Genomic DNA, 26,346 nt, shown 5'->3' with positions numbered 1-26,346 from the left:
CCCTTTCCAGCTCCCTCAGCCCCTCCTGGGGCTCCAGCCCCTTCCCAGCTCCGTTCCCTGCCCTGGACACGCTCCAGCCCCTCCAGGGCTCTCTGGCCATGAGGGACCAGAACTGGACACAGCCCTCAGGGGCCTCAGCAGGGCCAGCACAGGGAAAAACATCCAGAAACACAAACTGTGAAGAGCTGCCTCCAACCTCCAGCCCTGAAGCTGGCACCGAGCTGAGAGCAAAAATCAGGAGTTTCCTGGACTAGAGAAAACAAACCAGGAGTCTGTACTATATTCTTAAATATGGTTTAATACTCTTCTCCATTTCTGTACATCACAACACCAAGATATCACTGCTTGGGATCTCTCTGCAGAGGCTATATAGTATGCGAAGGCTAGGATCTCCCACCCCCACTGAGTGTGTTTGCATGTGTAAGTGTAATACATATCAGTATATATTGATATACACATCAATATATAATGCAATATATATCACTGAAGAGAACACATTGATTAAAGAAATACAAAAAATTTGGCATCATTTCCAAACTTAAATAGTAAAAATAAAAACTACAAAAAGGAGCTGCATACCCTAATGTATCATGTGAAACAACAAGCAGTATATTCAAAAATGTAAATTTACATCCAATTTTTGTGGTCTTGTCATGTCACATTAGACCCATTTACAATGGCAAAATCCAGAACATACTGCTGTGAGGGCCAGGGCTGTGCTTAGCCCTGAGCAGACCCAGCCCCACCTCCCGGGAGAGATTCCAGCTTGGATGTGAGGACAGCAGCAAAGCTGCCGGCCAGGTTAGGGACAGGGGGAGAAATGGTATTGCTCACAAGGACAGGAATTTTGGACCTCAAACAACAGCGTGGCAGAAATTTGAAGAGAAGCTCCCTCTGTTCAAGTGAACCAGGACAAGAGGCAAAGGTTTGCAGCTGGAACAGGAGCTGCTCCTGAGGGAAGCACCGGGAGCGACGCTGGGAGAGCCCCCAGGGAGGGAGCAGGACCTGAGCTGTGCCACTGCTCCCCTGGACCAGGACAGGACCTGAGCTGTGCCACTGCTCCCCTGGGCCAGGACAGGACCTGAGCTGTGCCACTGCTCCCCTGGGCCAGGACAGGACCTGAGCTGTGCCACTGCTCCCCTGGCCTGCAGGGCCCCAGACCCCCAGAGTGTCACACCAGCAGCCTGGACACACACCAAGGATGAGCTCCCTGATCTGTGGGTGCTCTGTGGCCCAGGCAGGACACAAAGCCTGGGCAGTCTGGGATCTCCTAGAGGTGATTCCTCACCCCCTGTGGCACTTCCCCACAGCACAGACACTGCTGGGAGCTGCCTGTGCCCAGGGCTGTGCCAGCACTCCACGGAGCAGAATCCAATATTCCACACTCCCAGCACAAATTCAGCCTTCACTCCACTGACTCAGTATTCCTGTCAAACACCCACATCCATTAAAGACCTGTGGGCTCAAATTCACATAATCAAGGAAACCTTACGCAGTCCTAAAGCAGAAAGAAAAACTTACTGAGGAACAAAAAGCCAAGTGTACCTTACTTCACTGAAATCTCATGTTTATTTTTGTCAAGACTGAAAAAAAAAAAATAAATTCCTGAAGGCTGCACTGCTCAAATCCAAATTAAGCCCAAGACTCCAGCAGCATTTTCATTGCAATCCATGAAGTGCATTTCCTAGTTTGTAAGAGCAGTGTTTCTGCAAATAGATTAAAGCACGTTTGGCTGGTGAGCCTCCCCAAACCATCAGAATTTGCAAGCCACATGTAATGAACCAGCACTCAGGTCAGTGCCTCCTCAAGTTTTTGAAGAGAATTACGGCTCCAACCTCATTCCATTTCTTCTGCAGGCTAAGCTGAGAATGCCATGTAAATGGGTCACGGTGCTGCCAAATGCAGCAATTGATTTCTCCAATCAAAGTATAAAGAAATAAACCAGTAGGATCTTACTTCTATTAATTTTGGAAGGAAGAGGTTTACAGCAGTTAATGTATCATGAAGGTTAAAAAAATCATTTCCATAAAATACAAGAGCAACCAATTTCACCATTGAGTAAAAGTAAAAACTGGGATTCTTTTTAAATTAGTCCAAAGTGGCATATAGGAACTTAGTAGTTTGCTGCTGTACTGACACTATGACAAATCAAAGTGTAGGGTTTTGCTTTCTTAAATCCAAATGCTCGCGGATCAAGTTCTGGAAATGTTCCAATTCTAAGGCAGGGATCTGTTGTGTTTTCCACCATGAGTTTGCTCCTTGGGTTGGATGCTGGAGGGGCGAGGCACGTGTTGCCGGACCCAGCTCGACTACCTAGTAGTCATCAAGGTCAAAAAATTCATCGTCTCCTCCTTGGTACTCCATGCCCTGGAAGTCCACCCGGTACCGCAAGATACCTGCCAAAGAAACAGCCTTTAGCTTCCCCAGATTCCCACAGCCACAGCTTCCCCAGCCCCGCTTCCAGAGCTTCCCAGCCCTGTCTGGCTGAGGCCTGGCAGCTGCACTGAGAAATGCCACAGCACCGGGAAGGTCTTGCCCAAAGGAAGCTGAGCCTGCTCTGCCAGCCCAGCCTGGCAAAGCTGAGCCTGCTCTGGGGCTGCCCCTGTCCAGCCTGGCCTGGCAAAGCTGAGCCTGCTCTGGGGCTGCCCCTCCAGAGAGCACCAGGGCACATCCCCGGTCCCTGAGGCAGCGCCCAGAGTGAGGCCTGGCATCAGGATCCAGAGGGCAGCTGCCAGTGCAGCTACCTTCACAATGCACTAACAGCTCAGTGGCTGTGTTCCACCCCGAACACCAGCCCAGGGCTCTGGAAATCCTGGAGCCTGGAATCATTTACTGAAGTGAAGGACATTTTCAACGACATTTCCTTTCAAGCCTGCAGAGCATGGGAGTAAGGAAGATCCCACCATGCAGAGAGGCTGGATCTGGCAGGAAATGAGACTCCTGTGACTACAAACCTTGAAAACCTGGAAACCTGTTGCTCCTTATGAAGCCAAACAGCCCGAGGTTCTTCCCTCCCGACTGGTGCTCTCTCTAGGAGTTTCCCTAGAAATTCCTCTTTACAATGCACTCCATCCATCAAAAGCAAGCACAGCCAGTGGCCCGGCTGTGCCCTGGAACCCCTGCCCAGGCAGGACATGGAGCATGGCACATGGCCCTACAGGATTTGTCACACTGGCACAGGGACCAGAGCTGCACCTCTGCCCGGTGTGGCTGATGCTCACTGAGCTCCAGAGCAGGACTGGCTTCCAGAGGCCTTGCTGCTCCAGGAGGGACTAAAAATCCTCTTCTTTAGAAAAGAAGCAGAAGATGAGGGAGCAAAGTACAGGGAGGCTCTGAGAGGTGAGCAGGAGCTCTGAGTGCTTCAGGAACAGGGCTGGGGCTGCCACCAAAGCCCTGTGCACAGACAGGGCCAGAAGCACAGGGCCTTCCTGAGCTCCAGCAGCTACACGGGGAGCCAGCCCATCCCTGAGCCCTCCAAGGACACAGGGATTGAGGAACATAGCTGTAAAGGGACAGGGCCCAACACGGACCAACATCCAGCTGGACAGGGAATGAATCCACCCTGGTGAACACAACTGTTTGTTGAACTGCTTTCATGACTAACAGGAATAAGATTAATCCCACTTGTGCTGGCACCAGATTATCAAACCAACCAATAAACAAGACAAACACATCTTCCTCTTGCAGTTTACCTCCAATTCCACCAAATCCTTTCACAAATTGGGATCCTTCTTGTGATTTGTCTGTAACAATTTCCAATGTTGCTCCAAATTTCTTGTAGTTGTTTGCAAACCACTCCAGGAGGGGCATACTTTCTATGAGTTCATGTTCCTGCCCAGTCTGTGGAGACATTGGAGGGGAGAAATAAATAACAAAATCCTGTTACAGTCACTGTGTGCTCAGTACTGAGAAAATTCCCCCCCAGTTGGCTCCGAGGCTTTGCCAGCCCTGGAGGGACAGCAGCCCTCATGCTCCACAGGGACATTCCTGGGGGAAGGCATTCCTGGCACAACTGCACCAGGCAACGGCAGGCACAACCACCAGCTCCTGGTGCTACAAAACTCATCACTGACGGTGTTTTGGGTCTCTAATATGAAATTTACTGCAGAAGCAGGAGAAAAACTACTTTGATTCTTCTGCTTCAGCATCACCCCATGCTACAGCTAAGCTTCACTGCTCATTCAGACTTGCTCTGCCCCCTGCACAGATTGCAGCCCCTGTTCTCAGGCAGGATCACTGATCCATGCAAGCACAGAGCCAAAAGGCACCGTTTTCTAAGCAGGAAGAGCAGTGATTATGGTGAAATAGAAACACCTCACTGCAGGTCACACTGCAAGCCCTCCATGCACAGCAGGGACTGGCAGTCCCCCCTCCAGGAGGGAAAACAGCTGGAAATGGCCCCCTGGCACAACCAAAGTGGGACAGATCCCACCCTCCTGACAGGGGACACTTTTTTCCCAGTTCATTCTGCCCAGTAACACAGAACCCTGGTCCACCAGGGCTGTTTGACCTGCACAGGCAGGAAACTCAGGCAGCAAATGACAGCTCCACGTGTCAAACACATCCCAAAGCAGACTCTCCCTTGGCACCCGACCCAGGCCACGATTCCTGACCTCACAGTGGTTCTGCATGGCCAAACCGGTGCCCCACAAGCAGGAAGCAATGGTCTGGGGCCTTGCCTGCATGGTGGCTACCAAACCCTTGTAGATGATGGTTTGGTGCTGGTCGAAGATCCCACACTGCCCATTTACACAACCCTGGCAGCAGGGAAGACTGGAGAAAAGCAGGTGTAGAATCCAGGGGCTACACAGGAAGAGCCACAGGTTCCTGCCCTGAGGTGTCACCGAGTGCCAGAAGGTCCCTGTGCTCATGTGCTTGGGACTAACTTAGCCCAGGTGTCCAGAGCTCTGCACCAACACACTGAGAACAAACCCAGAAGGCCCAAAGCTGAAATACCTCCTTGTCTGTGAAGTGGGATTTATCCTTCTCTTGCTCTGGTGTCAAATACAGGATCTTCTCCTCTGAGAAGGGGGGAAAAATTATAATATTAGTTTGGGTAAGGCTGCAAGATGCAGTTTAAAGACAGCAGGCGACTGAGCACAGCCAACAACTGCAACACAGAGGGTCTGGGCACTGCCACTGCCTTCCTCCCTCTCTGAAGCTCTGTGAGCAAGCCCACAGGAACAGCAGCTGCAGAGCCATCACAGAGAGGGACAGGTCCTGCTGCAGGCCCAGGAATTGTGTTTCTGGCCACAAGGTCAGCTCAGTCTCCCCTCTGGTATCACACTCACAAAGCTGGAAGGAGGTTCCAGGCTGGCTCTGTGACCAAGTGCCCCCTTGGCACTGCAATTCCCTCTGGAACCCTGCTTCTTCCAGCTTTGCCCCCACAGGGGCTGGGAAGCTGCAGGTTAGTGACCTGCAAAGTAACACAGACCTGCACAGCATCCCTGTGATCAGATGTCCTCAGGGACCTGTCCTTTGTCCATCTGTCCTTTGGACTCAAACCCACCCCAGTGAGGCACCTCAGGTGTTAAACCCCGAGAACTTCCAGTGTCCCAGAGCACACGTACCCTCCGTGCCTTGGCAGTGCAGGACGTATCTCATGATATCCAGGTTTTCGTAGACTATCAGGATCTCTACTGCTCCCATTTCCAAAGCTTTTAGTGTATCCTCCACACCAAAGCAGTACTTGCCCGTGTCCTGGCTGATCTCATCGAAGTATCGTCCTGCAGGGCACACATGAGCACTCAGCTCAGCACACACTCCTCACCCAGCCTCACCTGAGGGCAACAAACTGCCAGAGGCAGCTGCCACCACGAGGCCTGGAACTAAGGGGATCTCTCAAGGAAGGATAGAGAAAGTCCAAGAAGTCTGGTGGGGCAGAAGAAACCAACCACACCCCCTCCATCCCAGCACTTGAGGTGTCCAGGTGGCAAAAAGAACCAGAGCAAGTGTCACTCTCACCCCGCAGGGCAGGGCTGGGCCAGCAGGGCGAGAGCAGCACACTCAGTGCACACACCTGGCTCTGCAGGAGCTGCAGTGCATCACGTACCTATTAGCTTTTTCTCTTGGATGAATTTCACATTGGAGAGGACCTCAGTTGACAACTCAATTGCTTGATTGAAGCCATTTTCTCCTCCGTATGAAATATCAACTAGTTTGAGCACTTTGGATTGCAACCGCTGAACGAGAGAAGGAGGAGACACGAAAACATAAATCCACTGCAGAGCAGGGCTGTCAGACTCCTCACCCTGCCACAAGAGCCTCTGCACCCATTATTGCACTTCACCAGAGGCAGAGGGACCTCTGAATGCTCCAGTACTGAACCACACCTTTCAGGCAACAGGGGCACACGTTAGGTTTACTGGAGTTCAATTCCAACAAAGTTTCCGCTTTAGATTTGGGAACACAAAGAATGCAAATGCCAGTTCCAAACCAAGGAGGAGAGGTTTCTTATTAGCCCTGTTTTAAGAACAGGGGTTCTCAGCTCCTTGCAGGAGGTATTAGGAATGGGAGACTCCTTTGGATACAGCAGGTTCTTAGTTTTGATCAAATCTCTTCAGACACCAGAGTTATGTTCCTCAGGAGGAGCATCTTGTATCAGAGCTACTGCTACAATCACCAGACTCAGACACGTGGGTTTGCTCAGAAAAGGCCACTCACCTGATCAAACATGTCCGATTGACTCAGCTCAGTTTTGAAGTCAGCCGAGCCAGCCAGGACGAGCCCGGCCACGTTGACCTTGTCCCCGGAGATGAAGAGCTGCACGGCTGTCTCGGCCACCTTGCGCACGTAGTTGTGCCTCTTCTCCATGCGCAGGCGGGCGAAGCGCAGGGCAGACTGACCTCCTCTGCCTGCAGGGAGGGATGGGGCAGCCATGGGGGACCCACTGCATCCCAGCAGCGCCCTCAGCACACAGCTGGCCCCGAATAACCAAAGCCAAGGGCAGCTGCAGCCTCCTGACTCAGGCCTGCCGTGAGCCGAGGGGCTCCCATGGAATAAAGAGGGTTCGTTCCCACCAGGAGATTTTTCCCCACAGAGGAAAATGTTTCTTTTCTTCCTATAAAGACTCACAACTCTGTAGAAACTGAACATCTGAGCACATCCTCTCTCCCTGTACCTTGAGGAGAAGCCATCTCCTTTGTACACTATCTCCAAGCCTGCTGACGCAGCGCAGCCCAGCAGCCTCTGCTGCACAGCCTCACTGGGGACACTGCTCTTACTGCATTTTGTCCCACCCCACTCCACAAAGGACAGTGGGCCAGGAGTAACCAGCAGACAATTTGCTGAACTCATCAGTGGCTGGCTACAACATGGCACCAGAGTGGAACTCGAGTTTTCCTTGCTCCATGAGCCCTGTGCTTCCTGCAGAGCAGCTTGCTGCTCCTCACTGTGCTGTGCACACACCACCAGCACATCACACCTTAACAGTCCACTGAGTGGCATTACTGCTTGTGCTACTAATACTTAGTTACAACTGTCCCAAAACCAAGTAAAGGGTCAAATGCAGCAAGAAATAAGTGCCACTTCTAAGATCAACTGCATGCTACTGTGATTCATTAATTCTGACAGAAGGCTCAGACTGGAGGCTTTGCTGTCAGATTCCAAGGGAGCACAGACTTGAGCAGAGCTAAACCCCCACAGGCTAAGTTCCCCACTTGCACCCTGCCAGCCCAGCCCAGGTCAGGCTGCTGCACTCAGCAGAGGCACAGGAGTGTGTTACCGTGCTTCTTTGGAAGATCCACAGTGAATTTGTGCAGCACTTCTCGTGTGTTTCCTTGGAGAGTTCCGAAGAGTGCCCCGCTCCCATCTATTACAATAAAGCCAAACTTGCTGTCGTCGGAGAGCAGCGCCGTGAGGGCCTGGAACAGAAAGGGGCTGTGAGGCAGGGCAGGGCTCTCACCAGGGACAGCACAGCCCCAGCTGGCCATGGCTATTTTGTCATTAATAAAGTGGAGAAAAAGCAGCACATTCAGGAGCTGTAACCGTTCCAGATCACTACAGAATCCCAGGGTTGTGTAGGCTGGAAGTGACCTTAAAGACCTTCCCATTCCACCCCTGCCAGGGCAGGGACACCTTCACCATCCCAGGCTGCTCCAGCCCTGTCCAACCTGGCCTTGGGCACTGCCAGGGATCCAGGGGCAGCCCCAGCTGCTCTGGGCACCCTGTGCCAGGGCCTCCCACCCTCCCAGGGAACAATTCCTTCCACACATAATCCCATCCCATCCAACACTGTCAAGAGCACAAAGGAAACTCAAGCTTAATTTTGATCACAATCTCCCAGCTTTGCCAGTTCCCCACCTGAGGTCACGGGCAGATGTGTCAGCAAAACCCCAGAGATGGGCTCTGGAGAGTGATAAGTGAAGTGGATCCCACCTCTCTGAGGCTGCCTCACCTCTCTGGCTGGCACAACTGGAGCACAGTAACTCTCCTGGCATTCCAGCCAGGAAAGCAGAACTTGCTCAGTTCATTGTCAGTTCAGTTTTGCACTCCAAAGCACAGACACAGCCTCCCTACCACCACCACTGGTCTGCAGCACCTGCTGACTTCAAGTCCCACAGGCAGAATGATGAAATAAATCTACAGTGGCCATGGCAAATTCAGCCTTACAAAGCACAAGGAACAGCAGCAATAATTGCCCTGGGCATAACTGGCTGTGGAGAAGACAGCCAGAACATTTGCTTCAAAATGAAGTTACCCTTCAATTTTCCTCCCTTTAAAAAAAGGCAGCTGAATATTTCCCACTAGGTCATTTAAGTTGCCCAACCAAAGCACGGTGCAGTATCGAGGTTTTTGAGTTGATTTTGCCCAAGCACCCAAACCCTGCACTCACTGCTCAAGGCGATCTCTCAGCTGCTGTTCCCTCAGGGGCTGTCTGAGTGGGCAGAGACATCCAGCACACACACACACTCCTGCTCACTTACACATGCCCAAAAAAGCAATAGCCAGAATCCTCTTTCTGGCTGGCAAAACCACATCAGTAGGATGGGGAACTTGTCAAAACTCCAGATTGCTTGAAATCACCAGTTTAACACTGAAAGTGATGGTGCTGGGTTACTGCACGGGACCTCGAGCTGCCTGCAGGGCTGTCAGCCTGATTACTGGGCTGAACTGAAAGGATAAAACCCATCAGTCATCCTCTTCCAAAATCCACACAAGCCAGGCTGCAGCTCCCAAGCTTAGAAGAAACAGAACTAAGGTTTAATGGAATCTCCTGGCCAAAGTAAATATTCTGTATTAATTCCTCAGCAGTGGGATGAATGAGAGGAGGAAGTGGCATATTACACTGCAATCTATTTAACTGGGACAGAGCCAAGCAAAACGTGTGACTGGAATGAATGCTCCAGCCAAGGTATCAAAGTAAGTCATTGTAAATCCTACCCCTCAGACACACATCAGGGCTCACAGTCCCCTGGGGGAGTTACTTCAGTTTCACACAGGCAATAAAATATCTAGAGGAAATCTTATCAGATGCTCTTGCCAGGCAGCACATCACTACAGCTCTGATGTTCTCGATTTGCTCTTATTTTCAGACAGTACCAATGATCCCCTGAGCCAGCTCTGTCAGCAACTGCACTGTTTGACCTGTCAAGCACCAAGAAGGGACTTCTGCCTTCGCTCTGTTCTTTCAGCCTGGCCTGAGCTTCCTCCTCTCTGCAGCTGTAGCCCAAAGGTGAAGCTCAGCTCCCCCTGCTGCTCCTTCCCACCCGATGTGCCCAGGAAAGCTGTGGGTGCCCGAGCAGCTGCCCCAGCTGCTGGGAACCCTGGGGCTCGAGGCTGCACAGCCAGACAGGGGCCAAAGGCAGAGCTCGGAGCTCTGCAGGGCAATCCCCAGGGAAATGGCCCCACACCCCCCAACCAGGGAGAGCACAAGGAGAGCACAGAACCCGTGCAGGGAGGGGCTGGCAGTGACCCCATCATCAGGAGCAATTCCCACAAACTGCCCCCAGGTCACTGCCACTCCTGCTGAGCAGTGCCACACAGCAGCACAAGTGGATTTGCAGCTGCTCCTGGGAACAGCCTGCTGGGACTTCTGAACTGAATCAGTGCCCTGAGGCAGCAGCTGCAGAAAAGAACAAATGAATCCATCTCCTACAGGGCAGGAGGAAACCCAGCACCCTCCCGCTGCCCATGGCAGCAGGGACAAACACCTCCCTGGGCTTGCCATCCTGCCTCTCTTCTGAACTCTCTTATTTGCCTCTTGCTTTCACTCATCTATGGACACATGGACCCAGCAGAACTCCAGACCTGTGCCTGTGCACAGGTTCTTGTTCCTGAGAGGTCAAAGGTGTGTTGGGATTTCATCCTTTATGAGGAGACAGAATAGTAGGGATGGACCTGGCCTGTGCAACAAGCACACCTTTCCCTGCTGTACTCCTGCCCTCTGGAAGCCACTTATGGATCACACCTCCACAGACACAAGCAGAACCACATCACTGGAGGGCCTGCCAAGCCCATGTCACACGGGTTTGACAACAGGCAATTAAGTCTCAGGCCACACATTTATCATGGGGAACATCAAGGACGTGAGGGGCACTGCAAACATTGAGACCTCTGCACCTGCCATAGCAAAACAGCCTCAGAGGCAATACACTGACTGCTGTCATCCACATTTCTTTCAATACGCCTTAAACCATTCATTTAACTTAATTAGATGTTGGATAAAAATAATCCCACTTCCCCCCAGACAGATTAGGCACATGCCAGTTCTCCATCAAGGCTCTCAGTTAACACATCTGATAGCAAGACTGGCAACACTGATATTATCTTGGCAGCATTTTAAAGCCTGAGTTGGAATAATATCCATGGGCCTCTGTGGGTAAGAAAAAACCACCCTTCCTCCAGTTACAGAGAGGAGCTCCTGTCTGTGGGTTACACAAACGTCGGGGTGGGAGGAGCAGGGCAGTCCCTCAGCTCCTTCCAGCAGGCATTCCCCATCTCTGGCCAGTCCCAAGCCATACAGTGGCCTCCCCAGGGCACATTCCTGCTGCTCTCCAGGCTCAAGCCCAGCAAGGCTGTGCCCAGGCCTTGGCTCCTGCAATGGGAGAGTCCTTACCTCCGTGTGGAATTTGTTGTCACACAAATACAACGACGTATTGATTGGTTTGAAAGGTTCAAAGTCAATGTTGACTTTCTTCTCTTTTCCTTCTTCTGTCACAATTGTTCCACAGTAAACAACCAGACCATTTGGAGGTACTACAAACGACACAATGCAGGTTTAGATCACTAAGGAATGTGGCAAGCTGTACCCATCAAAAACTGACTGCCAGCCCTTGAGAGTTGTTTCAGAGTCAAAATTCAAGCTCTCTAACTTTTCCCTTTTCCCCACCTCATTCCCTCCCAGGTCTCTACAATGGGAAACTCATTTAGTGCACCTGTAGCAGACATGCACCTGCCCATTAAAGCCAGGAGTCTGCAAGATCATAGTACCCAGAGAAAGGCTGAGCAGCCCCTGAAGCCCTGCTGGTCCCCACACAAGGATGTGCAGAGTGACATGCCACTGTTCAGTAACAGTGAACTCTTCCAGAGCTCATGAGATGGCCTGGCTCTGGTTCTCCCCCCAGAACAATAGCAGCTGCTCAATGCCATGCATTAGGCACACAGAAGTTTCTGCTTGACAGGAAATCACTGCTCTAATGCAAATGAACTGCTATGGAATATCCAGCTCTTAAGTCTGGCCAAGCTTAGCAGAGTCAACACTAAGAACAGAATCATGACCCCACTCTTTAGAGACAAGGACCACCTTACTATTCTAGTCCCAAAGTCCACCCCTGAAGTAGCCATCCAAGGGCAACATACCTGGAATATCAGTGCAAAACAGCAGCACAGGCCAACAGATTTGATTAGGAGAAAACTGCATAGTGCAGGAACTTAAGGCTGCTTCCAAGAAAGGGAAGTGTGCCAGCATCCATACAAGCTAGAAGTTACCTTTGTTATAGAGTTTCAGTCTTTGCTGTACAGATGTAATGGCTCCCAGTACTGAAAGGCGATTCACTCTTGACTTTATGTTGGAGGCAGTGCCAAACTCGTCCGCTAACATTTTTGCCACTCGCGAGATCTGATCTTTGGGGGGAATGATCAACGAGATCATGCTGGTACCATTGCTGGGGAGGGAAAAAAGAGATGTGAGCAGGCAGCAAGCACTCTCCCACCAGACTCCATGTGCATGGTCCTCTCCTCCCTCCCACCCAGTGATGCTTCTTCACTGTTATGGTGCAAATCCCCTTCTGCTGGACAGCAATGGGAGAGAAAACAAACCAAAACAGGCTCTTCTTCAGTGCTTGGCCTCTACCAAGCAAGTCCTCCAGAAGCTGCTTGTTTACTCTGGGGTACTACTCTGAGAAGCAAGAACACGTCTACAGACCAAGGACTGCACAGACCAAGGGCTGGGAGCAGGAGGAATGGAAGCAGCTCCCAGCAGAGATTATTTAAAACAAAGCAGCCACATACTTCAAGGACATCTTAGAGCCCATTCAATGGAATGTTCTCAGACAGCTGGAGCACTAAGCAGCCCAAGTGCTGTCTTAACACTTTGTTTTCCTCAGATTAATACAGAAAACTGAACGGGAAGGATCCCTTTGTCACGGTGAGTCTTTTCTGCTTTCCCACTATCACTTTTCTCCCCAGAGCAGCTCATCAGCTCTGGCAGCTGCTTTAACTAAACTGTGCTAAGCACACACTGCTGCTTCACCAGCACCAATGCCAGGCACAGAGTCAGGAGATAAGCCCCCCACAAATCACAGAACAGGCTTAAATTAAAGGAAAATAAGTTTGATACTCATTTTTCCTAGGGCTTTGGGGTGGGTCCTGCAGAAATCCTAATCCCCAAAGCTGCCTTGTGGTTCAAATCAACCCAAAGCCAAAAGAAAATAGGGGAAGTTCCCGTCTGCCTTCCAGCAGGTACCTCCCATTTGCCATTGAAGTATCCCAGATGTCTGAAGTGCTGCCTCTGCATTGTCTCAGATTTAACTCAGACCTCATGCTTCCCATTAGAGTAATGACATCAAAATCAAATCCCTCATCGTATCCTCCAGCCCTCTCAAGGGCAAACCAGCTAAGCTCTGTGAAAAAGCCTTTTCTCAGGATTCTGAGTCAGAGAGGCAACAAAGTGCTTTTCAAATATCAAACCCCAGGGTTTTGCTCTTTTACATTTCTTAGGGGAGGAGGAGCCTAGCCCAGCCCCTGCTCACTGCAGTTTCAGGCTGTCACGCACCAGTGTCCTGCTGAAATGTTTGGGCTACAGAGGCAGCAGGGAAGTGCTTTAAAAAGCATCACTTCATTAGACTCTTTACACAAGTTGTACAGCCCTCTCCCGAAGATCCTCAATCCAGGCCAAGTTGAAACGGAGGCTGGTAGGTCAAATAAGTCCCTGACCTTAAAGACAACTAATTGGTTTTAATATCCCAGCTCCCCATACACACCAATCGAAGTCACAAAGCCACACTGGCCCGTGGTATTCCCAGGAGGAGCTCTGAGCCAAGCTGGCAACTCCCAGGTCATCCCAGCCAAGAATACTCCATCTCCCACTCAATTAAAGCAGTTCCCACCCCAGGGAATGGCACCAGCCTTAGGAGACAGAGAATGGCTCTCATTCCCAGCAGGCTCCTTTGAGCAGAATGAAAGCAACTCTTTTCTGAAAGCAGCACTCCTGAGTTATCTCCTCCTCAAAGTCTTAAGACCGTGCCCATGACACCTAACTTCCTGCACCCCCTAAGGGCATCCCAGTGTGGCAGGTGGGAGTGGGACTGTTACCCCCTTGGGGACTCCATGGCTCTCCTGCTAGGAAGAGATTCCACACAATTGCTCCTGAACTGAGAGGACAGAGGGGAAAGAGCAGCCAGTCCTGTCACAAGCTGCCTGGAAGAAGAGCCCAATCCCCCATCTACAAACTCCTTACAGAAATTTGCAGAGAGCAGGAAGGTCCCCCCCAAGGCTCCTTTTCTCCAAGCTCAGCTCCCCCAGCTGCTCCTCACAGGACTGACTCCAGATGTTTCCCCAGCTTTCTGCACAGCAGGAGGAAGGCTGGGTGTGAACCCCCACCCCACGAGCAATTACTCAGTAAAAAGTCATTTGAAAAGCTCCCTTCAGTTTTTGAATGCAAGTCACCCATGAGATGCCAGCCCCCAGCCTTGTGCTGTGTCACACAAATGCCAGCACTGAGCACCCACTGGGTCCTGCTGGGGCACTGGAACTGGGGGTTACTTATCCCCCACACAGCACCTCATCCACCAGGCAGGGGCACAGCACTGCTCCCCAGGAACAGCCCACCCGAGGTAAAACAGTGGCCTGCACAAGCCCTGGTGTTTTATTACTGCAAACAAACAAATGAAAAGGGTCTCAGAGGATGCACTCCCCCTCATTTCAATCTACAACTACTTTAACACAGCACAGTACTGTGCCTGGGCCAATCCTCCAGCGAATTCCAGTCTGGATTTGTATCCAAAAGCACCTTCCACTACCAACATCAAGTGCACTTCTTGGGTTTGGCATGCTTCTCCACTATTTACACAGCCAGAGCTATTTCAGGCTCTAACCAATTCCTGCAGAATACAGCAAAACAGCTGGCAATGCATCTTTCCACAGGAGCAACCTTCCAGGCTGCTGGAAGCCTCAAGCATGAGGAGCCAGCCAGCTTGTCACCCTGTCCCCAGGCACCCCTAGGGGTCCCTAAACAGCCAAACAACCAGAGACTGAGACCAGCAAAGAAGCTGAAGCATATGGGCACCAGCAGAACTCCCTCACATGCTGCCAACACAATGGTATCTGACCATGGTAGAGCAGCTTTCCTCTCTCAAAGCAACCTTCTACCTGTCTGTGACTCTAAAGCAGCATGGCAGGGTCTAAAAACCCGGTGGTGCATCTGCTAAACTCACCCCAAGGAGATAAAACACAGCCAAGAGTTTCTAAGAAAGCTGCTGTTCAAAAACACTCAGAAAAAGTAGGCTATTCTGCAGAGTAAGGCAATTTCCAGGTCTCCTCTGGGTCTTTGCAGCCTCAACAAGATAAAAGGTATTTCTGCAAATCCCACCCTGTCCCCTCTGGAGTGGAGGGTACCTGGGAAGGAGGGAAGGACTGTCCCCACAGCCATGCTAAAGCCTCCCCAGTGGGGCTCAGCTCAGCACAGCCCTGCTGTGGGGCACACCCAGCCTCACTGAGACCAGGGACACTACTGCTGGGCAGCTGCAATGTGCTGGGAGCTGGCTGTGCCCCACAGCACCCACAAACACCACCAGAGTAGCTGATGCTCTGGGAGCCAGCTGAGCCAGCTCTGCCCCTGCTCTGCCCCAAGAGCTGCCAGTGCCACCCAAGGGCAGGATGCTCCAAGATGTTTGCAGGGAGCAGCATCCCGGCCACGGGCCAGCACCACGAGCGCCACTGCTCAGGGGACCGGGCCCGAGGAAGATCAGGAGCATGAGGGGCACCAGCCCACACACTCCAAAGAACCAAGGGGGCAGCTCAGTGCCAGCTCTGGAGAGGCAGAAGGCCTGCACTGCGGGCACTGCTCACGGTGCCAGCCCTGCCAGGAACGGACAATTAGCTCAGATTTATCAGCACCTGCCATGAGCAGCATTAGGTATCTCTAGGAGAGAGGATGAGGATCAAAGCTCTAGCATTCCCACACAGGTGAGCTCTAGCTTTCTCCCACAGTGTGCTAGAGGGCTTTTTGAGGGAAGAGGGGAAGCAAAAATAAGCACATTTCACTCTCCAGAGACAGCAAGTTCTTCAGAAAATCAAGGTTTGTGGATAGGACACCCTTTCTATTATTAAAACTCCAATGTTACTACAGTTGGCATTTCAGACAAGTGTGCCACCCAACAGCTCTCCCAGACACAGAGACCTGAGAGCAGCTCTGCCAAGGGATCAGAGCGAGCCGTGTGGGCAGCGCTGCATCACCACTGACCCAGTCCTGAGAGGCTGCAGGGCAGAGCCATGCTGCACCTCCTGCAAGCAGCTGCTGTGGTACCTGAGCAAGGAAAGCGAGATCACCCCAAAGCCCTCCCTGTGCTGTGTCCCTTCCAGAAGCAGGGCTAGCCCAGAGGACACTGGCACCAGCTGGTTCCCTGCTCCCAGCCCACACCACACTCTGTGCCAGGAGCAGGGCCCTGTGTGGATGTGCTCAGTGCTCCAGCACGAGGGAGGCACCAGAGCAGGAGCCAAGAGCACAAAGCAGGCACTGCACCCATGTGGCACCCCGTGGCTGCTTGCCATGACAGCTGCCAGAGGAGCCTCCTGCTCTGGGTGGCCACCTCCACCTGCCGGGCTTTGTCACTACGTTCCTACTCTCCTGCCATCAGAAGCAACAGCTGAGCAGATCCTCAGACCTTTCAGCTGGTACAGACAGTGATGTAGTGGTTTCCCACATGGCTCCCACCACCCTACACAGCGCTGTGCCATGGTCCTGCACTGCCACACCCCACACCCCAACCACAGCTCCCCTCACCTGGCACACAGCCAGCAGCACTCTGAGGAGGAGCAGGCAGTCAACCTGCCTCCTGCAATTTGGGCTATGAGCTGGCACGGGAGAGCATTAATTTCACAGCCTGCTATATAAATAGCAGTGACTGGCCTGCCCTGTGCTATCAGAGACCTGACAAACAGCAGCTGAGCTGTAGCTGTTCCACAGTGAAACATTTCACACTACCAGCACACTGTGCAATCTGGATACACAGACAACGGAGGGCAGTCATTCCCTACAACTCCAAATTTTACAGGTCACAGCTTCATGAGCACCCTGCTCTCCCCAGGAACCGAGGGCAGCACCAGGACTGTGTGTGACTGCCAGAGACTGGCAGGAGCACAGAGCCAACAGCTCCCAGATAATCTGATCCCAACCACATTCCACAGGCAGGAAGCTTTCTATGAAACAACTGTTGCCACACACTGCTCCAAGCCACGTTACCTTGCCCAGGTCACCTCTGCTGCTCTCCACCCAGGACTGTGCGTTACTGGGCAACACAACACACCCCCTGTTATGTGATGGCTAAAGCAGGTCCATGCACAGCAGATACCAGCACTATCTCTGCAGTGCAAGCAGAACTCCATCAGGCACATCCCAGAGGTGCCAAAGAGCTGCTTCTGAACCAACACCCTCAGTGCTGCAGTGGTCCTTCAGTGAAGGGCTGAGTGCAAGGCACAGCCCACAAAATCAGTGAGGTGAGGAAAGAATATTTGAAGGGTTTTGTGCTGCACCTGAGCAGATGCTGAATGGAGAGCTATAAAAAGGAACAGGTAAGTAACTTGCCTTTGGTACAGGAAAGTATAAAATTGTTGATTTGGGTTCTCTCACAACACCCAGGCCATCAGACACTCCCCACTCATCCCTGCTCTGTGTGCAAGAGCACTGACCTTGCCAGAGGGAAGTTCTACACACGCTCTTGCAACTTATGAATTATGGCTGTGAAACAAACAGGTCACAGCTGTGCTCTTTAAAGACTTAATGTCTTTTAATAAGACAAAGCCTTCATCAAACGAAGTAGCTCGAGTCCACTTGAGATGCCAAATCTAGAGACAACAGCAGATGCAAGAGCTGCACAACTTTTCCTGGAAAACCTGCTAGGAAAGAGCATGGAATCTCAAGAGTCCCAGATCCCTCAGTGCTTCAGAGGCCACATCATCTGGGAGCCAAAGACTGCACAGCCTGTGAGACTATCAGCTGAATGCTCTGCAATAAACCCAGCCAAGCCTCACTGCTGGAGGCACCAGGGCTTTGTGATGCCCCCAGCAGATGAACTCCCCCTCCCTGCTGAGCCCAAGGGCCCAGCTGAGCAGGACACAAGCACTGCACAGACACCCAGGCAGAGCACACAGCACTGGGGAGCTGAGCAGGACCCACCACAGCTCCTCTGAGGTTTAATGTGCAGCTGAGCCAAAAGCCAGGCAGAACTTTGTACTGCACAATTTCAGCAGGAACCTTACAGTCCTCCAGAGGCATCCTGCATTTCACCCCAGGATGCAGCAGAACTCTGGATCATCTCCTAAGAGACCACATCGAGTCATTCCTCAAATGCTTCCACATAATCCAAAGAAGGGTTTGAAGGCATGGAAGGGACCATTCCCAAGTAAAAGTAAGGCAGAGTTCACCTCTCTGGATCCACTGACACCTCAGAAGCAGAGAAAAAGGACAAGATGGGGGCAGGGTGGTATGAGGAGAGGATTTGCAGAGTCAGGAAACCAAGTAATTCATTCTTCAGGAATCCTTTTCAGCATAAGCATTAATTGGAGAAATCGAGGCCCCTCTCCCCTGAACTGAAGAAACACTCCAGACACCAAATTCCTCCATCAGTCTCTGAATGCCACCTCTCCCGTGGACAAAGGAAAACCACTTAACTGCACAGCATGAGACTGTGCAGCTATTCCACCATGGCTCAAACAATGCCAGGCTCTCCTGCTGGAGTCCTGCTCCAAAGCCCACAACAGGAATCTTGTACATCACTGTCCTCTAATGCTGGCAGACTGGAGAGAAAAAGCACGTCATGTAACCAGAATCAGCTTGAAGCAGACATTTAGACTGTCCTGGAGAGGTATCCTGCCCTCCTACCCTCACCCACTGACCTTCTCACAGAGGAAAGGTCTCCAGATGCCAACCAGGCTCTGAGCGCCAGCCAGAACCCACCCTGAAAACACAAGGGAGCCTCATTTCCTCAGTGCACCCCTGGCTCCAGCAGCCAGGGAAGGCTTCCCACAGGGAGGCAGCAAATGGTTGCTCAGCAAAGGAGCAGAGGCAAGCCTGGCTGGAGCCTGAGAAGGGTCAGGCGAGGCAGTGCTTCCCCCTGAGCAGCCACCGGCCGCCTGCCAGGAGCTGCCTCCTGAGCTCAGCCTCCCTCACTCCCAGGACACAAAGGAGGTGAGACAAGAATCAGGTCACGGACTTCTACTCCTCCACACAGCACAGTTTGGCAGCTCTCCTGTGTCTGAGGGCTGCAGAGGTAGCAGGTGACAGTGAGCCCTTGGCCTCTGGGCCACCACACACCACCTGCCCAGAGGGACACATCAGCAGCTCTGTCCCCAAACTGGGGCTGGCTCCCTCCCCAAACCAGGGATATTCTGATGCTGCTGCTCAGGCCACCACCAGCACCCCCACCCCAAATCAGATGTGCAGCAGATCCCAGCCTCATCCCAAGCACTGGATCAGCACAAAGGCATCCTGCACACCCTACAGAGAAGGTGAATCAATGCCTCTCCAAAATCCTTGGATCAAAGGCCGCACACCACAAAATATAATTGCATAGGCATGTTTTGAATAGGCCTTATTGGCTGCATCTGACCTCATGCAGAAAGCCCGGATGCCCAATTACTGGGAAGTGGAACAGACATTTCTGCACTTCAGACATTTGTGACTCACTGGGAGGCTCAGTTTTGCCACAGCTCCCCTGTTCTCCCTCCTCCTTCTCCAATTATTAATGCTCCAAGTTTAAAAGACTTGTTGCATTATGCTAATGGGCCATTTGGGTACAAGATGTACACTGAGGGACTGAAACAAATCCAGATTTGCTTATTAAGATGCTAATGCCCCAGAGCTACATGGGAATAGGTGGCTAACAAGGGGGAAAAGAAATTCAGTTGCCACAAAGCAAAAAAGTCTGTCCTCTTTTGAGGTGCTCGTTCCCATCTCCTACCACGTCATTCCTCAGGGGCTCATTCATTAGCTCGATGTGAATGATGATCTGTGCATGAATCACACTGCTCACTAATGATTCACACAGTTGTAAAAGAGGTACCAGGCTGCTGAACAGCCACAGGCTGTCAAGACACTCGCTGGAGTTCTTATCTGGAGACACTTTTCCAGCTCAGGTTCTCCTCAGCCACTTGCTAGTGAGCACTCTCCAAACAGCACTTCCTAATTGTTGCTGTAATTCAAAAGGAACAGGTACAGCAGGCAGGTGAGAGCCCAGGAAATGTTTTACAACCATTAGACCAAGGCAACCAGCAGGATGTCAACAACCCTTTGGACATTATCCCTGGCTCCAGCTGTCTTCCCACCTGGCACATCTTTCTCAGACCACCCACTCTCACTGAAACATGAGACTCGCTGCTTAGTCCTGAGAGGTCTGATCAGCCCTGCTTACATGAAATCGCCATTCAGCTTCTCCCCCAGCACTGCAGACACTGGCAGCCTGAAGAGCTCCAACAGAGCAGGGGAATGGTGTGGAAGCAGCTGCTGTACATTCCACATGGTTTCCTGCCACAGTGCCCTCAGCTCTCCCTTCTGCCCTGGACCCTTTCTATTCCAGCCTCACTGCAAACACCTCCTCCCTTTCCTGACACCACCAATACAGCAAAAGGCAGTACTGACACTGTGGCCTTTGCCTCTCACAGAAACACAACCTCCATTGGGAACTCCCCCTGCCACAGGCGGGGTGAGAAAGCACCACTCGGAGGAAGCAATCTGCCTTGGGTAAGAACCTAAACCACAACCTCTTCCCTAGACGCTCCACGCTAATGGCAGACCAAGTCAAAGCAGAAAACTGTCAGTAAAGCTCAATTCCTGCAGACCCTCCTCCTCCCGCCCTTGTCCCACCCATGCCTCACATTTCCCAGTGTGACAGCCCAGCTCAATTCCAGCTGGAGCAGGACTTTCCTGCAAGACAGGGCCACTGCAGACACCAGCTCACAGGAGAGGTCCTCAAGGCTATCCCATGGCAGCAGCACAACGTAACAGCACTGCAACCTAAATACCATGGCACGGGTTGGAAAGCCAAGGACCACCCTGGCCTGGCTCTGCCCTTCCCAGATGGACCTGCTCACCCAGGCCTGGGGCAAGGCCTCCATTGTACCCCCATCCAAGGGCGAAAGCTACAGAAACAGCTCCTGTATCAACAGCTAAACTGCCCAGAGCTCAGACCTGAGGTACAGCCATTACAACAAACAGATCCTGATAAAGAAGGCAGGGAAAGAGCTCTGCTGCCAGGCTGGGAGCAGGGAGGGAGCCTCTGGACTGACACATGTCTGGCAGTGCTGGCAGACACCCATCAGTGCTGACAGATCCCACCAAATGCTCCTCCTGGTGTGTGACACCCCCTTGAGCCAAGAGCTGCTCTGGTACCTGCCTGGGCACAGTGGTGGCATCACACTGAAGCAGGAGCACACCCTAAATGTGCTGTGCTGTGTCTTGTACGAGCAGAGAATCCCCACTGGGGTTAACTTGGCCATGACCCTGTCCCACAGTTGTCCCAGCACAATGACCACACGCAGCACAGCGCTGCAGGAGCCCTGCCTAGCCGGGAGGGACATGCAGCTCACTGAGGCAGCACAGAGAACCCTGACTCCCCAGGACCTGGTTCAAAAGAAGCTGGGAACAAGGCAAAGGTGTCCAGGACACACCTGTCACTGGTCCCAGCCATCCCCTGCCTGCCCCCAGCTGCGGAGCTGCCGCAGCCGTGCCCACGGTGGTGTTAACTCACAGCCAAGCGGGCTCTCAGCACACTTCTGGAAAGGCCCAGCACCCTCACCGTGGAACAAGGTCAAGTCTCCCTTATTCCCCAGAACCACCAGGCTGTCCAGGCACATCTCAGCCCTGCCACACTGCCTGGTCCCACAGCAGCACCATCCCAGAACAAGGTGTGGAGAAACACAGCCTCCTGCTCCACAAGGCTGGGAAACAGCTGCAGTGTGTGACTGATTCCAAGGCTGGGCTTTTCCATCAGGACCAGCAAGATTCCAGACAGACTGCAACAGAACCCATCAGCAAATGATGCTGGCCAAATCTTTTCTGTCTAAGCAACAGGTGAGCTTGTCCACCCTCAAGCAGAACTATGTCTCCTTTTCCAGGAATTCAAGCAGAACAAGGTCTCTCTTTGCAGGAACCCTCATGTATTTTCAGGTCTCTGTCCTTCACAGTGACTTTATTTCTCTCACTTTTTGTTTCTTCCATATAGAACATGGAAGTCTCAACATGGCAGAATCCACACCCAGGTAGGAACTGCAACACTCTGCTTTCCTCCCAAGGCTCTGGAGACACCTTCTCTTGCCATTTCTCCCTCCTTCAGCTTTGAAATGTTTCTTCCAGTTATAACCAGAATAAGTTACTTGTTCAGACTTTGTTTCTGTATTTGCCCTGCTCGACCCGAATGTTCTTCCACACACTGGCCTCAGTTGTGTTTGCAGACAGTGCCCTGAGAGACACCTTTATTTTCACCTCCTCTTTTCCTGTTCCAGTAAAATAACCAACAAGGGCTCCTGCTCAGGACAGGGGAGATGTCTCCAGAGAGCAGGTTCCTGAAGGTTTTCCCACTGTAAGGGAGCTCCACACCCTGCACCACCTGCACTCTCATCTGGCATCTGGAAGCCCATCTGGCCAGGGAAGTGTCAGTACTATTTCCAAGCAGAGATGTTTGCAGAAGAAAGCATTTCTAAGATTTGGAGAAGTTTCCAAACATGATTCCAACGTGACATCTCAGGTCCTCTCCCAGCAAAGAGATTGCTAGTTGCTGCTGATACTTGATTTTGCCAAGCATTTACAGCTTAGATTAGCAAAAAACCCTGCCCATAGGCCAGCTAACTGTTTAGAACTGCAGAGACCAAATGAACAAAGAGGGATTGTCAGTTTAGCACTGACACTGGAAAACTGCATGAAGGAACAGCAGAAAAGCCCCGAGAGAGAGGATAAAGGAAACCAGAGTGGTTAATGCTGCTTCTACTTGGGCTGCTGCAGATCCACAGAGAAAGACACAGCTGCAGCTTCTGGGAGGCCCAGTGCTTCCCCAAATCTGTTCCACAAAACTGAACTGTGGACTGAAAGCAGAATGAATCCCTCAGCAGGGGAGAAGCAGAGATGTCTGTCTGATGAAAGTCTGAGCGCTCCAAGCCCTCCGAGATGAACGACAAGGTTAAACTTCTGACAAGGCCACAACTGGCTCAACAGCAGCCTTTTACTCCCATCTTCTTCTGGCCTCAAAGGTTAATTGCCTGCAGTGCTCCACTGGCCCCTCTGCTCCTCCTCACACCCTGTGCAGAGCCCAGCTGCCCTCCTCCACCTCCCCAGATCAGAAACACCAATTCAGCCACTCTGTACAGGATCACACAGTCTGCAACTCAACTTCAGAGAGCTGGAAGGAGATAACTTCTGATTTGGGAAGCAATACACAGATAACAGCTCCTTCTAATTCCTGTCAGCAGAGACAGGGCTTTGAGGTGGGGTCAGGGAGTTAAAAATTATTTTTCATTGTTTTGAGTTGACAGATTCTTTCTATAGGGATCAGTGAGAAAGCCAGCTTTCCTTAACATGGCTGGGAAAGCAACATAGGCCATTCCTGCTAGGATGGTACCTACCTCCAGGTCTGAGAGGCAGACCTAGCCTTGCTGGCCTCCAGCTGATCAGCTTCTGGGAAAGCTGAGGTTTTCATCTTTCCCTTGGGTGCCCTGACCAAGCACTGCCCCTTTCCTCATCCATCCCATAAAAGCACTTCCTCGCTCTCCTGCTCACTTGGCTTTTGTTAACTCCCCACAGACTCCACTGAGATTTTACCAGAAGAGCTGGATCACAGCAGAGGTGCCCCAACCACCACATGCCAAGGGAACATCTAACTCCAGCTTCCTCCATTTCCCATCCCTTTGATCCCCTGCAGGAACAGCCGGCACTGAAACTGGGACACTGCTGCTGGGTCACTAATGGAGCACATGAGTAAGGGAAGGTGGGGATGCCAGCGAGGCCCTGTCCCTCCACATCACCCTGCTGGAAGGCTCTGCCCCCTAACCCACCCCAGAACAGGTCCTCCTACTCCACAGGAAGAGGAAGCGACTCTCCAAAGGCCGGAAAAGCCTGTTCCACTGCCCACACCTCCTGAGCCTGCTGGGGGCTGAGGCTGCAGCACCTCTTCTTACTGGACCCAAACCAGGACAATTGTGGCTGGGACTTCCCAGAAGACACTGAACCAGCATCACCTTGCTCAGAGAAGACATGCTGGCACCAGCATCGCCTTCCCCAGGAGCTGCTTTAGCAGCTGGCACAGATTAAATTGAGGGACAGCAGAATCAGCACACCAGGGGATGTGCTGGATCCAGGGGGAACAGCTAAACCCCCAACATGGATCTGACCGTGCCCATGACATCTCTGCTGCACAGCAGAGCTGCTCCAGGGATCACTGGAAGAGAGAATTCAGGGCAGACACCTGGGCTGTGGCCCCAGGAAGCCGATACCCATAAGAGACACCTGCCCCTGGGCCTCGCAGAAGCGCTCCAACACCAGCTGGAAACTTCTCTGCAACACTCATCTATCCCAAACAACACCAGAGCTGACACTGAACTGGGCACAGTTCAAGCCAGGGAGAGACAAAACTCCAATCCTACATTTCTAAAACCTACCCAGGCTCCCTCAGTGCTCTTACACAAAGCAAAGTCACAAGTTCCAGAGGATGCCTGGAGCTTCCTGGGACCCCTGTGAGCACAACCCGTGCTGCCCACACCACGCACAGGCACAGCCCAGTGATCAGCTGGGGCAGCCAAAGTCCACTGTGCCACAGGGAAGGGCAGCCCAGGCACCCCACTCCCCTCTCCCACCCACCATCCCTGCACAGCTGCATCATAAATCAGAGTGAAATATATTTAGGGAGACCTGTGGCTCAAGTTCCTCTCCTGCCTGGGTTAGTTTTCAGCTGAACAACTCCACAGGCTGACACTACACACAGAACAAGCACCAGCACTAAGGACATAGCGAGACAGCAGCTTGGCCTCTGCCAGCTGGCCCAGGCTTTTGGGGGGCCACAGAACGATGCCAGCGCTGCCCCAGCTACAGCAACACCTGTTCAGGTAAGCCTGTGGAAACTGGAGCCGCAAGGGTGGCTAAGGAGTGACCCTTCATTTTTATTTTATCAGGCTGTCTGCCGAGACACACTTTCTCTGCTATTTTACAGCCCCGGAACCCCAAGATCTCGCAATTCCTCGGGCCCAAGAGGGTTCCCAACCGATGGAACCAGCGCTGCCAAGCTGCCCTCTCAAACAGGCACCTCTGGCACGGGGCAGACTGCAGGAACAGACATTCTGGGGGGGCAAAAAAAGAAATTAAAATGCAAGGATTAAAGCGGGATTAGAGACTTTAAACTCCCCCCATCTCAAACTCTGGAAGAGTTTGTTTTCAGGGAAATGGAGCAGAGCACCTTCGCTGGGAGGGGAAGGGGTGAGAACGATCAAATAACTGTCGGTAAGGAAAGCACCGAGTAAGTGCTGCCTCAGCCCCTGCCTCCCTGCCCTTACCCCGCCGCCTTCCTCGGCCCAGCCGCTGCCTTAGGAGAAGCCCAGGGCTGCACTAGGAGCAGAGAAGCGTCTCCTCCGGCTGGAATCCGCCTTTCCCCGGTGCCAGCTGGCACGAGGCGGCCGGACGGGCCGGGAGCGGGGCGGGCACCGGGGACACGCACCTGTGCCACCCTCGCCGGGGCCGGGGGGAACCGCCCCGCCCGGGGCCGGCTGCGGGAGCAGCTGCGGGGCCGCGCCGGGGCCGGCGGAGCCCGGGGCAGCCGCGGCCCTTTTCCCTTTTCCCGTGCGGGAAGCGCGGTCACGCTTCCTCTCCGCGCCCCGCAGGGCCCTGCCCGCCCTCCCCGCCGAGCCCCGGCCCCGAGCGGCCGCACAAAAGGGCCCCGGGGCCGGGCAGAGGCGGCCGGGCCGGGGCTGCGCCTCCCGTCCCCCCCGCGCCGGGCGGGCCCGGGCAGCGCCCCGGCCGCGGCCCCGCTCCAGCCGGGACACCCGGCGCTCCGGGGCGGCGGGCCCGGCGCTCACCCGCGGGCCGCCTCCAGGCTCTTGATGAGCTTCTTGATCTTCCAGATCTCCACGTTGCGGTCGGCAGCGCTGGGATCGTCCGCCATCTTCTCCCTCCTCCTCCTCCTCCTCCTCCTGCTCCTGCTCCTCCCGCGGCGGCGGGCGCGGCGGCGGGCGCGGCGCGGGGCGGGCGGGCGGCGCGGCGCGGGGCGCTGGGGCCGGGTGTGTCCCGGGCGCTGCCGGTGCCGGTCGGGCCCCGCCGCTCGGTGCCCGCTCCCCCCGGCGCGCGGCGCTGACGTCGCACGCGGTGCTCGCGCTCCCCCGCGCCGCGCACCATGTGTTGCAATCGCCTCACGTGGGGGGCCCTTGACGTCACTTCCGGGGGGAGCCGGCAGCGGGGCGCCGCGCCATTGGCCGCCGCCCCTCCCAGCGCGCGCGCGCGGGGCATTCTGGGGCGCGTAGTCCAGGGACACACCGGCGGGGCGGGGCGGGAGAGCACGGATCTCGCGAGAGCGGCGCGGAACGGCCCGCGCGCGCTCAAAGGGCCCGCGAGGGGCGGCGGGGGCAGAGGGGACGGGCGGGCGCGGCCCCGGGCACAGCGGCAGCGGCCCCGCTCCGTCACACACCGCTGGTGTGCAGCTGCACCGCAATAGCCCCAGG

General features: G+C 53.3%; 1 protein-coding gene and 1 long non-coding RNA gene across 6 annotated transcripts; one reads left to right on the top strand and one right to left on the bottom strand.

The window, feature by feature from the left end:
* Window positions 1-278: 278 nt before the first annotated feature.
* Window positions 279-25,925, bottom strand: ETF1 (eukaryotic translation termination factor 1). 5 transcript variants are annotated; one of them, XR_015276728.1, is made up of 11 exons: window positions 25,708-25,924; window positions 11,929-12,104; window positions 11,057-11,196; window positions 7,724-7,862; window positions 6,664-6,854; window positions 6,053-6,182; window positions 5,571-5,726; window positions 4,957-5,021; window positions 3,693-3,840; window positions 1,120-2,396; window positions 279-1,081 (listed from the first exon to the last, which is right to left on the bottom strand). XR_015276728.1 is itself a non-coding variant. In XM_086851781.1 (10 exons), exons 1-10 carry the CDS (start codon window positions 25,791-25,793, stop codon window positions 2,314-2,316), a joined length of 1,314 nt encoding a protein of 437 aa, XP_086707907.1. In that variant the 5' UTR covers window positions 25,794-25,925; the 3' UTR covers window positions 279-2,313. The 5 variants fall into 5 exon arrangements, 3 of the variants coding, with proteins under 3 accessions (XP_086707907.1, XP_086707904.1, XP_086707906.1); XR_015276729.1 differs by lacking the exon at window positions 25,708-25,924 and adding an exon at window positions 12,259-12,489; XM_086851781.1 differs by having other exon boundaries at window positions 279-2,396; window positions 25,708-25,925.
* LOC147650452 (uncharacterized) lies at window positions 24,296-25,015 on the top strand. Its single transcript, XR_015276763.1, has 2 exons — window positions 24,296-24,744; window positions 24,849-25,015. It is a non-coding gene; the product is annotated as an uncharacterized LOC147650452 (long non-coding RNA).
* Window positions 25,926-26,346: the final 421 nt, after the last annotated feature.

This window comes from Cyanistes caeruleus, chromosome 15, assembly GCF_971803275.1.
Source record: "Cyanistes caeruleus chromosome 15, bCyaCae1.hap1.1, whole genome shotgun sequence".
NCBI classification, from domain to species: domain Eukaryota; kingdom Metazoa; phylum Chordata; class Aves; order Passeriformes; family Paridae; genus Cyanistes; species Cyanistes caeruleus.
Note: the sequence above shows the minus strand (reverse complement) of the source record. Positions and strands in the feature narration are given on the sequence as shown.

What these genes read in the sequence shown, in the direction of transcription:
- ETF1 (XM_086851781.1), bottom strand. Translation starts at nt 25,793, where the DNA reads ATGGCGGACGATCCCAGCGCTGCCGACCGCAACGTGGAGATCTGGAAG. An exon ending in ACTGAAACTCTATAACAAAG is followed by an intron (nt 11,197 to 11,928) that starts GTAACTTCTAGC and finishes TGTCGTTTGTAG; the next exon opens with TACCTCCAAATGGTCTGGTT. An exon ending in CCAAGAGAAAAAGCTAATAG is followed by an intron (nt 5,727 to 6,052) that starts GTACGTGATGCA and finishes TGTGCCCTGCAG; the next exon opens with GACGATACTTCGATGAGATC.